Source organism: Halyomorpha halys, unplaced genomic scaffold (assembly GCF_000696795.3).
Source record: "Halyomorpha halys isolate HHAL.00 unplaced genomic scaffold, Hhal_1.1 Scaffold966.1, whole genome shotgun sequence".
Classification (NCBI taxonomy): Eukaryota; Metazoa; Arthropoda; class Insecta; order Hemiptera; family Pentatomidae; genus Halyomorpha; species Halyomorpha halys.
In genome coordinates, this window is record NW_027114821.1 from 102377 (window position 1) to 115893 (window position 13517).

The following is a 13517-nucleotide window of genomic DNA, read 5'->3' on the forward strand; positions in this document are numbered from 1 at the left end:
AAAAAGGAATAATCTTTTGAATAAGATCTAAACCCAAAAGTTTGTCATATGTATTAAAAAAATCTAAAATAATTAATTATTCAAACTTATTTAGCAATTAAATTATTTCAAATCTTGAAATAGAATTATAAAGTGAGAAGCGTGGGCGTTGATGACCTTAAGGTTTTACGCCCAAAAGCCCCAACCAACTACAACATAATAAAATAACAACAAAATAAATAAAATAATATAATCTCTAGTCACATTTACACTCAAAACTTACAACAATAGATGAACAGTTTGGTTTCAGTGAACACCACTCCACTATTTTCCCACTGACCAGCCTCACAGACGATAACAACATAAATATTGAATGTAAAACTGATATCCTCCTAATAGGCCTATAAAAAAGTATTGAACACGGTTTGTAATATGGAACTAATTCATAAACTAATCACATACAATTTCCCCATGCCTAATCCATTCATACCTCTCCAAAAAAAAAAAATTAGGTTCAATCAACAAATCTACATCCAACACTCCTCCAATTGCTACCGGTCTACCAAAAGTTTTAATTTGTTTAACTCTAGACAGATCTATCACTTTCATAAAATATTCTAATAAAAAGGACAGGCAATGTAAAAAAAAAAATTTAATGTGTTAAAGTGTGTTGTAAAAATTCATTTTTTATTGTACACATGTTGCTCTGTGGCAAACTGTGCATATATCGATTGTACCGTTTATAACAGTAGTCGGAAGGTTGCCATGAAGCTTCGTTTTGTGTTTTTAGTTCTCACTACAGTGAGAACGTTTTATGTTATCTAACTGTAACACATAAAACAGTAAGAACAGTAAAAACATTTTATTTGTGTGTCCAGCACCCTCGCGTTCAACAGTTTATGGGCCCAGTTAGTTCGCGAAATTAAAATTTGTAGAGAGACAGTAAAAATAGTGTGGTAGTGTTTGTTCGAGTTCAAATATATCGTGAAGTAAAAATAGTTAAAGTTCATTAAAAGAGCAACCAGTAATATAAAATGGATCTCAACAGCTTAAATGAAATAAATCGAATTGAAGTGCTGACAGTACCTGAGAACTTCCAAATGTGGAAATTCAAGGTAAACATCTTCTTAAAAGTCTACGGGAAATGAGATTATTTCTAAAGATTTTGAGCCTCCCAGAAGTATAAATATCTCATAAGTGCATGAGAAAGCACAAACGCTGATATGGAATCTCTTTCAAATTCAACAAGACTGATGGCTGAAGAAAGACGCTCTACAAATGCTACTGAGGAATCAGACAATCAGGTAGCATTTAAAACCAACGTAAGAAGAAATTGAATAACTGCTCCAGACACGAGGAAATTTCTTGCTCAAAAGGACATCTGAGTAAAAACTGCCCAACCAAGAAAAAATCCTGTGGTATATGTAAACAAAACAAAGCACCAAGAGAAGGACTGCTTCTTTCCTAAAAATAAAGTGAAAACGTCAGCAGCTTTTTTCTTTATTGAAAGCTGCAGTAAATCATCAACTGAAGGGGTCTTAGATTCATGTTCCACAAGATATATGGCCAGCAATATAAGTATATTGTCGCAGGCACAACCTATTGATGCTGAGGTAGGTCTTGCAAAAAATTGTGCATCCATGACAGCCAAGATGATTGGTTGTGTAAAAAGTGACAAGTGTCAACTGAAAGACGTGATGTATATCCCAGATCTCAGTAGATATTTGTTGTCTGTAAATAAAATAACACAGAACGGTAGATCTGTGTTTTTCTCTAAAAAAAATTTTAAAATATTAAACTGTAATAGTTAGAAAAAGGCCTTCTGAGAGATTATATGTTGTGGACTTGGAGGTAAATTCAAATGCGAAGGCTTATGCTACAAATTAACCTGAAATCTGGTATTGAAGATTAAGACATATTAACTATGACTATCTTAAGAAGCTTACATCCATGGTAAGTGGGTCAAATGTAAACAATGAAAATTTGACTGCTAAAAATTGTGAAACTTGTGTTCTTGCCAAACAGACCAGAATCCCCTTCAAGGTAGAAAGAACAAAAGCAGCTTATCCACTTGAGATAATTCACACTGATTTGATTGGACCAATCTCGCCGGAGCTGGACCAATATCGTCGAGATAAAAAACGCTATATTCTTACATTTCTGGATGGATTTACTCACTTTGCTGAAATATGTCTTCTGTAAAGTAAAGATGAAACATCTAATGTCATTATCGAACACATTAAGAAACAAGAAAGACAGCAGACAACTAAAACCAAAAATATTCACATGGAATTCACAAGTGGTGAATATATAAATAAAAGATTATCTGAGTGGTATCGTAATAGTGGCATTGTTTTGGAAACCACAATATACTCCTCAACATCAAGGTGTAGCAGAAAGGTTCAATAGAACTTTAATGAATAAAGTTTGAGCTTTGCTGTTGTACTCAGATATTATCAAGGCTATGTGGGGTGAAGCGGCCTATACCGCTACATACTTGTTAAATAGAAGTCCTACTACTGACAAATCTGAACACCTGCAGAATAAAAAGCCAGACTTGAGTTATCTGAAGATATTTGGCTGTACTGCCAATGCCAAAATTAGTAAACATTTAACAAAATTATGTCAGAAGTGAAAAATTGACTTTTGTAGGATATGCTGGGACAGCCTACAGGCTTTGAGATAAAACAAGAAGAAATTTTGTGATCAGAAGACATGTAGTGTTTTTTGAAGAATCAGATAGCAAAATTACTGAAAATAAAAAAATTACGGTTGATGAAACACAAACGGAAATTTTACTTATTGACTTTGAAAAGACCATACCCGATTCAGAAGATGGACTGAAAGATGAAGAAGTTCCGCTGGTTGGTGACTCAAATTTGGACGTTGTTTTCAAAAGTTCCGTTGATGACGAAGGTGAAGAACCCGCCGTTGACCAGGAAATGAGAAGTCCAGAAGCTGAAAATCAAATGACTAGAAGACAAATAAAATTTTACAGCCGTTTTGAAGACTACGTAATGTTGACATATTCAGAGGCAATATCTTGACCTGACAGAGACAAATGGAATAAGGCCATAGAAGAAGAAAAGAATAAAACCTGGGTGTTGGTTGATAAGGACGAAGATAAAGGTAAGCATATCCTTACAATTCAGTGGATTTTTAGAATCAAAGACGATGACCACTACAAGGCACGTTTATTAGTAAGAGGGTGCCATCAAAAGGAAGGGGTAGATTATTCCCCATATGATATTTTCAGTCCAGTTGTTGGGACAGACGCCTTATGACTGATACTTGCCTTATTTGTAAAAAAAATCTTTCATATAAAAACGTTTGATGTGAAAAAAGCGTTTTTGTATGGAACGTTAAACGAAGAGGTTTATATGAAAGTACCTCTAGGGTACGATCATGAAGATAAGATCTGCAAATTAGAAAAGGCATTGTATGGTCTTAAACAAACTCCAGCTCACAGGTATAAAAGGTTAACTGACTTTCTCAAGAGTAGAAGTCTATTACAATTAAAAACTGAACAGAGGGTCATCTTGGCAATATTTGTGGATAATGGAATTGTTGTTGGTTCGGATAAAAAATTGATAAACTTTATTAAAGATATTAAACAGTAATTTGAGATAACTGTGAATGAGAAACCACAAACTTTTATTGGGTTTGACATTGTAGAAAGTGCTGGACAAGTGAAAATACACCAAGGTAGATACTTTGAAGAGGTTTTATAAAAACCGGAATGGATAAATCAAAATCTGCACCAACTCCTATTGTATTGCAAAATAAAAACTATAGTGAAGAAGGGAAGTGTATTAAGTTCCCATTTAGAGAAATTGTTGGAAGCCAATTGTTCTTGTCATCAAAAACTATATCTGATCTTGCTTTTGCGGTGGCATATTCTAGCAGGAAAGTGGAGGACCCAAAACATTAGGATATAATGAATATCAAGAGGACTCTACGATATCTGCAAGGTCATAGGCATGAAGGTATGGTCTGCAAGAGAGACAGTCCCGATGAACTTATTGTATATTGTGATAGTGATTATGCAGGTGACCCAGACTCGAGAAAGAGCACTCATGGATATGTGGTGTTCTATGGCGTAGCTCCAATAAGTTGGATATCAAGAAAATAACCTATTGTAGCAACAAGTAGCACTGAAGTTGAATATATCTCTAGTGCGGAATGCTGTGAAGAACTGATTTACTTGAAAAGTCTGTTAAAAGAACTGACTGGTGAAAGTGTGGAGACTATAATATGCTATAGACATTATCAGAAAAGGTATAATAAATAAAAGAAGCAAGCACATAGAGGTTAGGTACTATTATATTAAAGAATAGTATGATAAAGGAAACTTAAAACTACAATATTATCCTACTAAGTTTGAAATTGCAGACTTCCTTACTAAACCATTAGGAGCAGAAAAAATTTGCAAACTAAAATCAAAAATGGTAACTTAAAAGTTTTTTTATTGTTTTTTCTGTGCACAAAACTAATATTTTAATTTAAAAATTATTTTGTTAATGTATGTAAAATATTATAAAATGAAAACTCTGCTAATCCTGTTTTTGTAAGAAAAATTATTTATTATACATGTTGCTCTGTGACAAACTGTGTATATATCGATTGTACCGTTTATAACAGTTGTCGGAAGGTTGCCATCAACTTAACAGTTATGAAGGTATATGATGATACCTTTTAGTAAAAGATTGCCGAGGGCAATGCCATCAATGACCATTAAAATCTAAGAGTTACTTTCGCCCGCACTGTTACATAACTCAGACTGACTTTCTATAGGATGCTGAGTTGGATCCCACATATAAACCAATTAAAAGCAAGTTGTCTCCAATCCCTCAATGTTTTGAAAATGGTTAGTAACACCACCTGGGGTACAGATCGAACTTATATCATTACCCCATACAGAATGCTGGTGTGATCAAAGTTGGATTAAGGTTGTAATGCATACCACTAATTACCGGAGTACCAATATGAAAATGGCGAACTGGACAAAATGTGGGCCTCAGAATAGTCACTGGACCTTTCCGTTCCAGCACTGTCAATTGTCTATATGCCGATTCTGGCGAGACTTCGTTCGACCTTGGAAGACAATAACTTGGCCTCATTTACTCTTTTGAAATCCTCTCTGTTACCAACTATACTATGAATGAGTGGTTCTCAAATAGACATGCTCTAAGCCAGCAACAAATCAACTTACTAAAGAGACCATCTTACACAGTCAGTGTTTCTACCATACTGCTCAATTTGATCATGGATCTACCTACTTTACAAGGTATTAGAATATCATCAACTTATCCTTGGGGACTTCATTCCCCAAACATTTGTCTTTCACTTTCAAGGCTACTCAAAAATAACACTCTATGATATTGTTATAAACATGAGTCTATTTTCTCTTTTGCCGATATGTAGTAGCCACACAGTTGAAATGGTTACCATTTACAGTAGCTTAAATGTTTTTCAACCCACAAAAAAAACAGATTCAATTTCCAACTCCAAACTTATAACAATCCCAAACAATAAAATTTAATCAAATTTTACCACAGGCTCCCATGTGGCAATAGTTTTACAGATGAACATGAATCTGGTACCTTACTATTCAGTGTTTGATCGAGGGTATAGCCTAAAAGCCTAAAATTAGAAGACTATTCTTTGCGAATCTGAAAAGTAATTTAGTGATGACCCATAAGTGGTTGATAAATTAAAATAGTTTAAAAAAAAAAAAAAACTGTGGCTAACTCTAGCCTGTAGTAAATATAGGTATAATGTTTTTGACAAATTTTCTTGAAGTCCTAGAGAAGCAGTTTTTCCTTTCATTTGTAGAGGTAACTTTTCTTGAGAAATCGTTTAAAGCTAAACAAGGTTTCCTCAAGGAGTAAAAAAAAAATATATATATTTGTGTTATTAAAGAATTTGAGTTATCGAGGGTCAAATGAAAAATAGAAAAAAAGTGAAATTTACTAATGTAAGGTAATTTATCTGTATTATGAAAAAAATGTATGGTTACTGAAAACATCATAACAGCGACAATAAGTATCAGGTACAGATGGTAAAAAAATGACATGAAAAATAACTTGTTACTGGAACAGAAAGATGGCTTTCCCAACCTAATTCTAATAGAGTTAGTCATCCTAAACCAGTAAGGGCATATAGTTTCAGAGTTCTTACAGAAAATATTGGTTGATTTATGTTTAAACTGTTTGTGTATTTAATGATTTTCTCAATTCTTTGAAATCTTAAAAAAAAAAAAAAAAAAATAGTCAATCTGTTCTGTCAATAGATAAATATCATTATCGTTGGTGTATAACATATAGGAGTTTTTTCATAATTTCATCTGTAATAATTATGCTACAAAATAATTTGCAATATATTTTGTATAGGAGTTCATTCTACATTTGCTAAACCATAAATATTGAGACAAATATTTGAGATAATTATCAGCATTGTTTATTAAAGAAATGGAATGCTTAGTTGTAAAACATGGTAACTGCAAAAATGAAAATGTTATAATGTTAAATTTTTGGTTAATTATAATTTAATTTCAACACTGTTGTTTTAAAAAAGCAAATTTCCTAAATATTCTACCAACAATTTATGAAATCAGCCTTAAAAAAGTTCATGATGTCAAAATGATACCATACAACAGTAGGCCTCTAATATTTATTTTTACCTTTAAACTTTTAAAAGTAAAAGTTATATGAACATAAGTATCTTGAGAAAAGAATTAACTGATGTAACTATTGAACCATTGCAATAGTGATTACCAGGTAATTTAGAAAATAGTGTAAGAAACTATTGCAAAACAAAATTTATATAGCATTTGATATACCGACTATTGAGCATCTTCAGTAGATATGACTTTCTAAAAAAAGATTTCACTAACTAAATAAATTAGTGTCTAATTACTAAATCATTAAATATAGTATAAGGAGCATTCACAAAATTTCAAGATTGATCTCAGAACCAAAGATTTCTTAAACATTTTTGTACAGCAAACCAAACGTTTTCAAAATATGACTCTTAGGCATCATCAATACACTGCTGCCAGCATTTTTTCTGTTGTTCATAGGCTCCCTGGTAGTCTCCATGCAGGTTTTCAAGGGACCTCATCAAAGCTGCCTGGCCACTGGAATCAAGTTGAATTGGTTCTAGTTTAGGTCCCTCTCATTGTTCTGTAATCAGAGTAATAAAAAGAAGATCCTAAGTATAAGATCAGGGCTCTAGTGGGGCTGCAGCAGTGTTCCAATATTAAACGTGGTGGTCAGTACCAATGATGTTGGTGAAACAGGCCTGCGTGTTCTGCCCTACACTGGGAAAATCCAGTCATAAAAATTTGTAAACTCACCTTATATTTTCCTCAACTTAATATATTTCATTAGTGTTATCAAGTTTAACGAATATAATAAGACAAAGACTTTAGTACCCATAAATTTAAAATGGAAATTTGCATGTTATCAACATATACTATAGGATCACAAAACAGTTCTCAGTTTATTAACTTTATTTTGAAAGTTGTGCTCTCATGTATGCTCTAAATATATTTTTTTATTTTACAGCTTAGCATTCTCTGTGACATTGTTCTGCACAGAAGCACTGGTAGCCATAACCATTATCCTCTGTAGAAGATGTAAGCCAGTAGGAGGTGAATTAGGTGGACCTCCTTGTTTTAAATACACCACATCAATTATTTTTGTTTCTTTATGGATACTATACCTTACTATGTCAACACTTGAGGTCTATGGTGTAATAAAGATTATATAAGTATTTAGCTATCCAATTATTACCAAAATAACTTTGTAAACGAGGCACAATTCTACAATTAAAGTAGACCTCAATGTGTTTCAGTTGCCAAATAATAATCAAAATATTTATTAGTTTTATATTAACAAGAAATAAAATATAATGAATTACTACTTAAAAAGTGGAAAAATGCAATTTATTTTTATCTAATTTGGTCGATCTAAAATGGTGAAAACTTATCTTATATATACTGATTATAATTTGTAACTGCAAAACATAAATTGCAAAATGTGATATAGTAGGCCATCAAAAGACATAAATGGTATGCTAAATAATATCATAGAGAATTTAAAATATTTAGACAAAAGTTGTTAATTAATAATTCGATAAATTGGTAACTCTTTTGGATAGAAAGATACTTCAAATTACGTGAATAAAGTACTAAACAACAATCACTAGCTTTTTTTTGTAACATAAATTAAATATTTTTTAAAAAACGATTATTCCTTACAATATTCACCTTATTTAACATTATTACTTTATTCTTATTTTATACTTTACCAATTAATAATGTAGAAAAGCACAACTTCCTTATTAACTTAGTACGGTTCAACAACTATCCATAAGGAATACCAAAAGGGACTGTATGGCAACCAAGAACCTTTATATAAGTATTTTCATTCATCAGACATTGCTTTCCCACTTTTGCTCAGAGAGAATAGTTGAAAATTTTATATAACCTAATATCACAACATTCGAAAAGCATAAGACATTATTTCCATCAGAGTAACATCATTCCAAGGACAAATTAAATTCATGACACCACTCAGATAATGAGAGCTTCGTAATTAGAAACTATAAGGTATGGGAAAAAAATTCTTATGAATTCAGATCTTTTATCTAACTGATCGAATGTATTACAACATTGAATACTGTAACATCATCATGTTTTATTAATTGATACAAAATTATAAAACTATTTTAAATAATATACCAAAATTAAAAGAAATTTTTCCACTGGTAATTGCTCTTTTAACAAATCTATTTTAGTTGAAAACAAATTATTAAAATTTTTATTAGTATTTGAGAATCCAGAAGACTAACACATTCATATGAAGTTGCTTCATAAGTTTATAAAATATAGAAGATGACAACCGAAACCTCTCCATTCATTATTAGTGGTACAATTAACATAGGTGCCAAATAGATGTAACAATGTACATACATCATTTAATCTTTATGAAATCAATAGAACTATGATTCATGTTTCTCATTTTTTTTTCCCTATAATAACTACAAAGAACAGAAACTGGAATGTGAATTAAAACATTTTTTGCATTCAATCAGCGATTTCCCATTTATTTTTATTATTAGTAAGTACATATTTAATTGAAAAAAAAAATACAATTTACAATTATTTTAAAGAAAAGTTCATTTGTTACTTTTATTTTGTATTTGTTTATGATCAGCTGTTTTTAAAATTCAAATGCCTATTTACTGCTACTTTATTATATTTTTTAATTGAAAAAAAATAACAACCTTGTACAAGATTTGCAATAAAATAAAAAATTGTATGTCAATCACATGTTTTAAGATTTTGGAATCGATTAAAATTTATGTTTTTTTAAGAAGATCATTTTATTTTTCCTTACTGTTCTATCGCTATAACAGAAAGCAAGATAGTATATTGTGTTAATATATATTTCCTTCTTGATGAAAAATATTAGATTATTTCAAAAATTACCAAATATGTATTTACTTCATTTTAAAAAATGAGAAAAAGAAAACAAAATAACTAAATACTCGGATGATTTTCTGTCTTGTATGTACATATACAATTAGATCAACAGTATTAGTTTTAAAGATAAACTAACAAAAATTTTGTAAAATTATTGATATTTTAATTTAATGAAAATAAAGTACTAATATAAAACTTGTAATTTTAATGACTTTATATTTCTCCTTAAACTTCAAATTATGGGCCATAGAGATCAACATACACCCATGTTATGGTTTTTACTTTATTTGTTTCTTTAATGAAATACTGGTCAGTAATTACTGTAACTCATATTATAATATAGAAATATTTAAAGTATATTTGAAGACAAATAACTAATTATTTTATAAAATTAAAACATGAAAATTATAAAACCAAAATGTTAGTAAAAAAAATTGCTATTCGATTAAATTAAATAGTACAAGGCTATTTTAGTTAAAATTTTAATCTCTCAAAAACTGAGTTAAAATAATTATACAATTGGGTTCACTTTACTTTCTACATAATATTTTTTGCATAAACAATAAGCATTTACAGTAAGAATTAAGTTTTCATTAAAGTAATTTATTACAACATGCCTAAAGTTAGTGAAAAGTAGAAGTTGTGTGAAAGTTTGGCTACTGAGGCCTTGTTGATCTTCCAGTTTGTGAGGAAGAGAATCAAGATGAGCTGATTGATAACTGTCATTACATTATTATTACTGCAGTCTTCTAGATTTCATCTAAGTAAGACCGATCGTTTGATGTTTTAAACAATAGAGCCTTGTGTAACTCTAACCTCTATCACATAAACTCTACAGCTCACAGGATTACCAGTCCAGTCCTTTCCAATATATTTTAATACTTATCAACTTTTTATAATTGATAAATACTTTTCGTATTTATTCAGCACTAAAGATGGGTCCGGAACACCCTACAGATAAAAAACCTCCCGACCCCACTTCATTTTTAAGTAATCATGAACTGCAATTAAACAACAAACTCACAGAACAAACAAATAGCTCAAAACATTTTGAAAACTCTCCAAAATTCCTTAAGCATTTTCGTGCCCCTTATGCAGTAATAGTCGAAAAAGATGACGAAAATAAATCAGAAACTTTTCATGATATGAAAATAGCTAAGCTACTAGGGCTAAGTAATTTAGAAGTAATTTCTATTAGGAGGAAAAATAAAAACCAATTGAAATAAATTTAGAACGTAGGAGTATGCCCATCGATTTATGACTAATAGCCTTCTTAAAACAAATAACCTCAAAGCCTTCATTCCAAAACAGTACACAGTAAAGTATGGAGTTATCAAAGGTATTCCTACCAATTTCGATGAAAAAGAAATATTTGAAAATTTAGTTTGTACAGAAAAAATAATTAATGTACGTCGCTTGTTCCGTCGAGAGACTAAAGGTGAGGAGGTTATAAAAATGGCTACACCCCTTCTGTACAAATAACTTTCCACTCACAGCGCGTACCAGAAAGTGTAACCCTTTACTTAGCGCCAAAGAAAGTTCAACCATATGTCTTTAGGCCCTTATTTTGTGGAACATGCTTAAATTACGGATATTTAAAGGAAAAATGCCGGGGGGGAAATAAATGTAGCAATTGTGGAGAAAATACTCACGAAACAAATGAGTGTGCTAACAGAATTAAATGTTTTCATTGTTAACTACAGATAAGACCTGTCAAGAAAGAAAGCGACAAGACAAAATAAAAGAAATAATGGCAACACAACCCGTAAATTATAATGAAGCTGCTAAGTTCGTAAAGCCCATAACCACATCAAATAGGTTTTCTCACTTTGACTTTCCGGAACTACCACAAACAGAGACACAAAATTTATACGGTGATAACTAGGGATAGGATTTTTATGTGCTAAAAAATCCGAAATATGTACATAAATATGTGCTAATAAATTGTCAATTATTTTTAAAAAATATGTATTTATAAATTTTGTATAATTCAACAATATAAATTACTAATTAATTAGTAACTTTATACCTTTAAAAAAGTTACATAAATATGAATTTATTATATATTATATGTATAATATTTTAAAGAAATTATGTTAAAATATGTACAAAAAAATGAACTTAGAGAAAACATAGCTGTTCAATAACAAGACATTAATTAGTAATTGTAATTAAAGTAATTGATTAAGAATTACTCAAAATGAATTATAAACAAATTATAAATGGAAATAAAGAATAATCCTTATTAAAAAGAAAAAAACTTTAGAAAAATATTTGAAACTTTGGAAGAAATCAATTATTCAGCAGGGTCGGTTATAAAATTATTGGAGATTAAATGCATTTTTAAATTTTCAAATGAAAATCTCCGCCGGTTTGACCGCAGAATGGACTTGTACCGGCTAAAAGATCTTTCAACATCTACTGATGTTATAGGTGCATACTTAAATGAAGCTATTTCCATTGCATCTAGTTCGGTATTGTGCATCACCTGGGCGGCTGTGTCATAATTTGTTCCGAGGAGAATGGCTCCTATGGACTGAATGATTTTATATCCTAATTTTTTTTTAACACGTCCTGTACTTTTTTCTTTATGACTTCTCCGTTTTCACCATCATGGTTACATTTTTCGAAGATTTCACAATTCAGCAAATAGGATTTTGAAGGTGCCTCAACACTTAGTCTGCCAACGACTATATTGCGATATAACGCTCATCCATATCCGTAGTCTCGTCCACAGAAATCCAAATCGGCACATCCGAAATTGCTTTCCGAATGTCTGTTAAAGTCTCCTCGTATGTTATTTTCAAATAATTTTTTCTTAAAGTGCTTTCATTTGGCATTACTTATATTTCTCAAGAAAGGTTTTTAAGTTCAGATTGCTAATTTTGTAGATAGGAATGTCTGCCCTGACAAATGCTCGACACAAATCTAAATACTTAGTATTGGTACCTGTGGAATCTGAGGAGGAAAGAAAGAAACAGAGAAATGAATTGAAGAGTAAACAAACAAATTCTAGGAAAATGCCACAGGAATAAGACCCTTGCTCTTTTTAATTGATTCTGAGGAATTCTCATTGTAATTCTGTGTGAAAATTTATTATTGCCACTGCATTTAATTTGGGTTCAAAGATGAAGATATAGAATTTTTACGCACTATTTATGATAAATGATAAATTTCAGCTTTAAGTATCTTGCATTCTCTTGAATTTTATGTAGTTGCTGCGAAAAATGTATTTAAAATTGAACAAATATTTTAAGGAAATATATGATTCAGGACAGAATACCTAAAAATATGTTGAAAATAACAAATATTTCAGAAAATATGTGATTTACAACAAAATATGTAAAAAAGGCCAAATATTTAAAAATATGTAAAATAAAAATGGCTTATTTTGGCCAGAAATGTCTTGAAACATCTTTAGTTAGTAAGGAATCGCAGATAACATGGTCAGGTAAAAATATGTGAAAACATAAAAATCCTATACCTAGTGATAACATTAATCACAATCGCTCTTTAACAAACTTTTCTCTAAGGAAATATAAAGCTATGCCAACTAAAAGACCGCGAACTGTTAACTCTTTTGACAATCCCTGGGATTCACCTCTCCTTCAAGGTCAGAAATTTCTGATACAATCGTTCCCATTTCAAAAAGTTCTAATTTCAATAACCCACACAAAAGCACAACAGAATCCAAATACATACAATTCATTAATAATGAAGATACGAAACTCATCAGAAAGAAACAGTCAATATAATAGGTCAATCTTTCTACACTTTTGTCCAAGAAAACAAGCAAATCATAAATAGCATATCACCATATCGGGAAACAATAATACATAACAAGGAATAGAATCTCAATATTCCAAAACTTTCATAATACAACACACATATATTTATACTTTATCAATTATATTCTATCAAGTCACGACCGAAACTGATAAAATTCGTCAATAATTTAAACATTATCCAATTTAATTGCCGGAGCATTAATAACAAATTTCAAGAACTAATTAATTATATGGATATAAATAAGGTACATATCGCGCTT

General features: G+C 30.7%; 1 protein-coding gene across 1 annotated transcript in view; it reads left to right on the forward strand.

Moving 5' to 3' along the window:
• Positions 1 to 9672, forward strand: part of LOC136795074 (sodium/calcium exchanger 1-like) — a gene marked incomplete at its 5' end in the record, with an annotated part of 23490 nt that extends 13818 nt beyond the window's left edge. The window contains 1 exon segment of the mRNA XM_067051932.1: positions 7548 to 9672. Coding sequence (XP_066908033.1) covers positions 7548 to 7752 — 205 coding nt within the window.
• Between the last annotated feature and the right edge of the window lie 3845 nt (positions 9673 to 13517).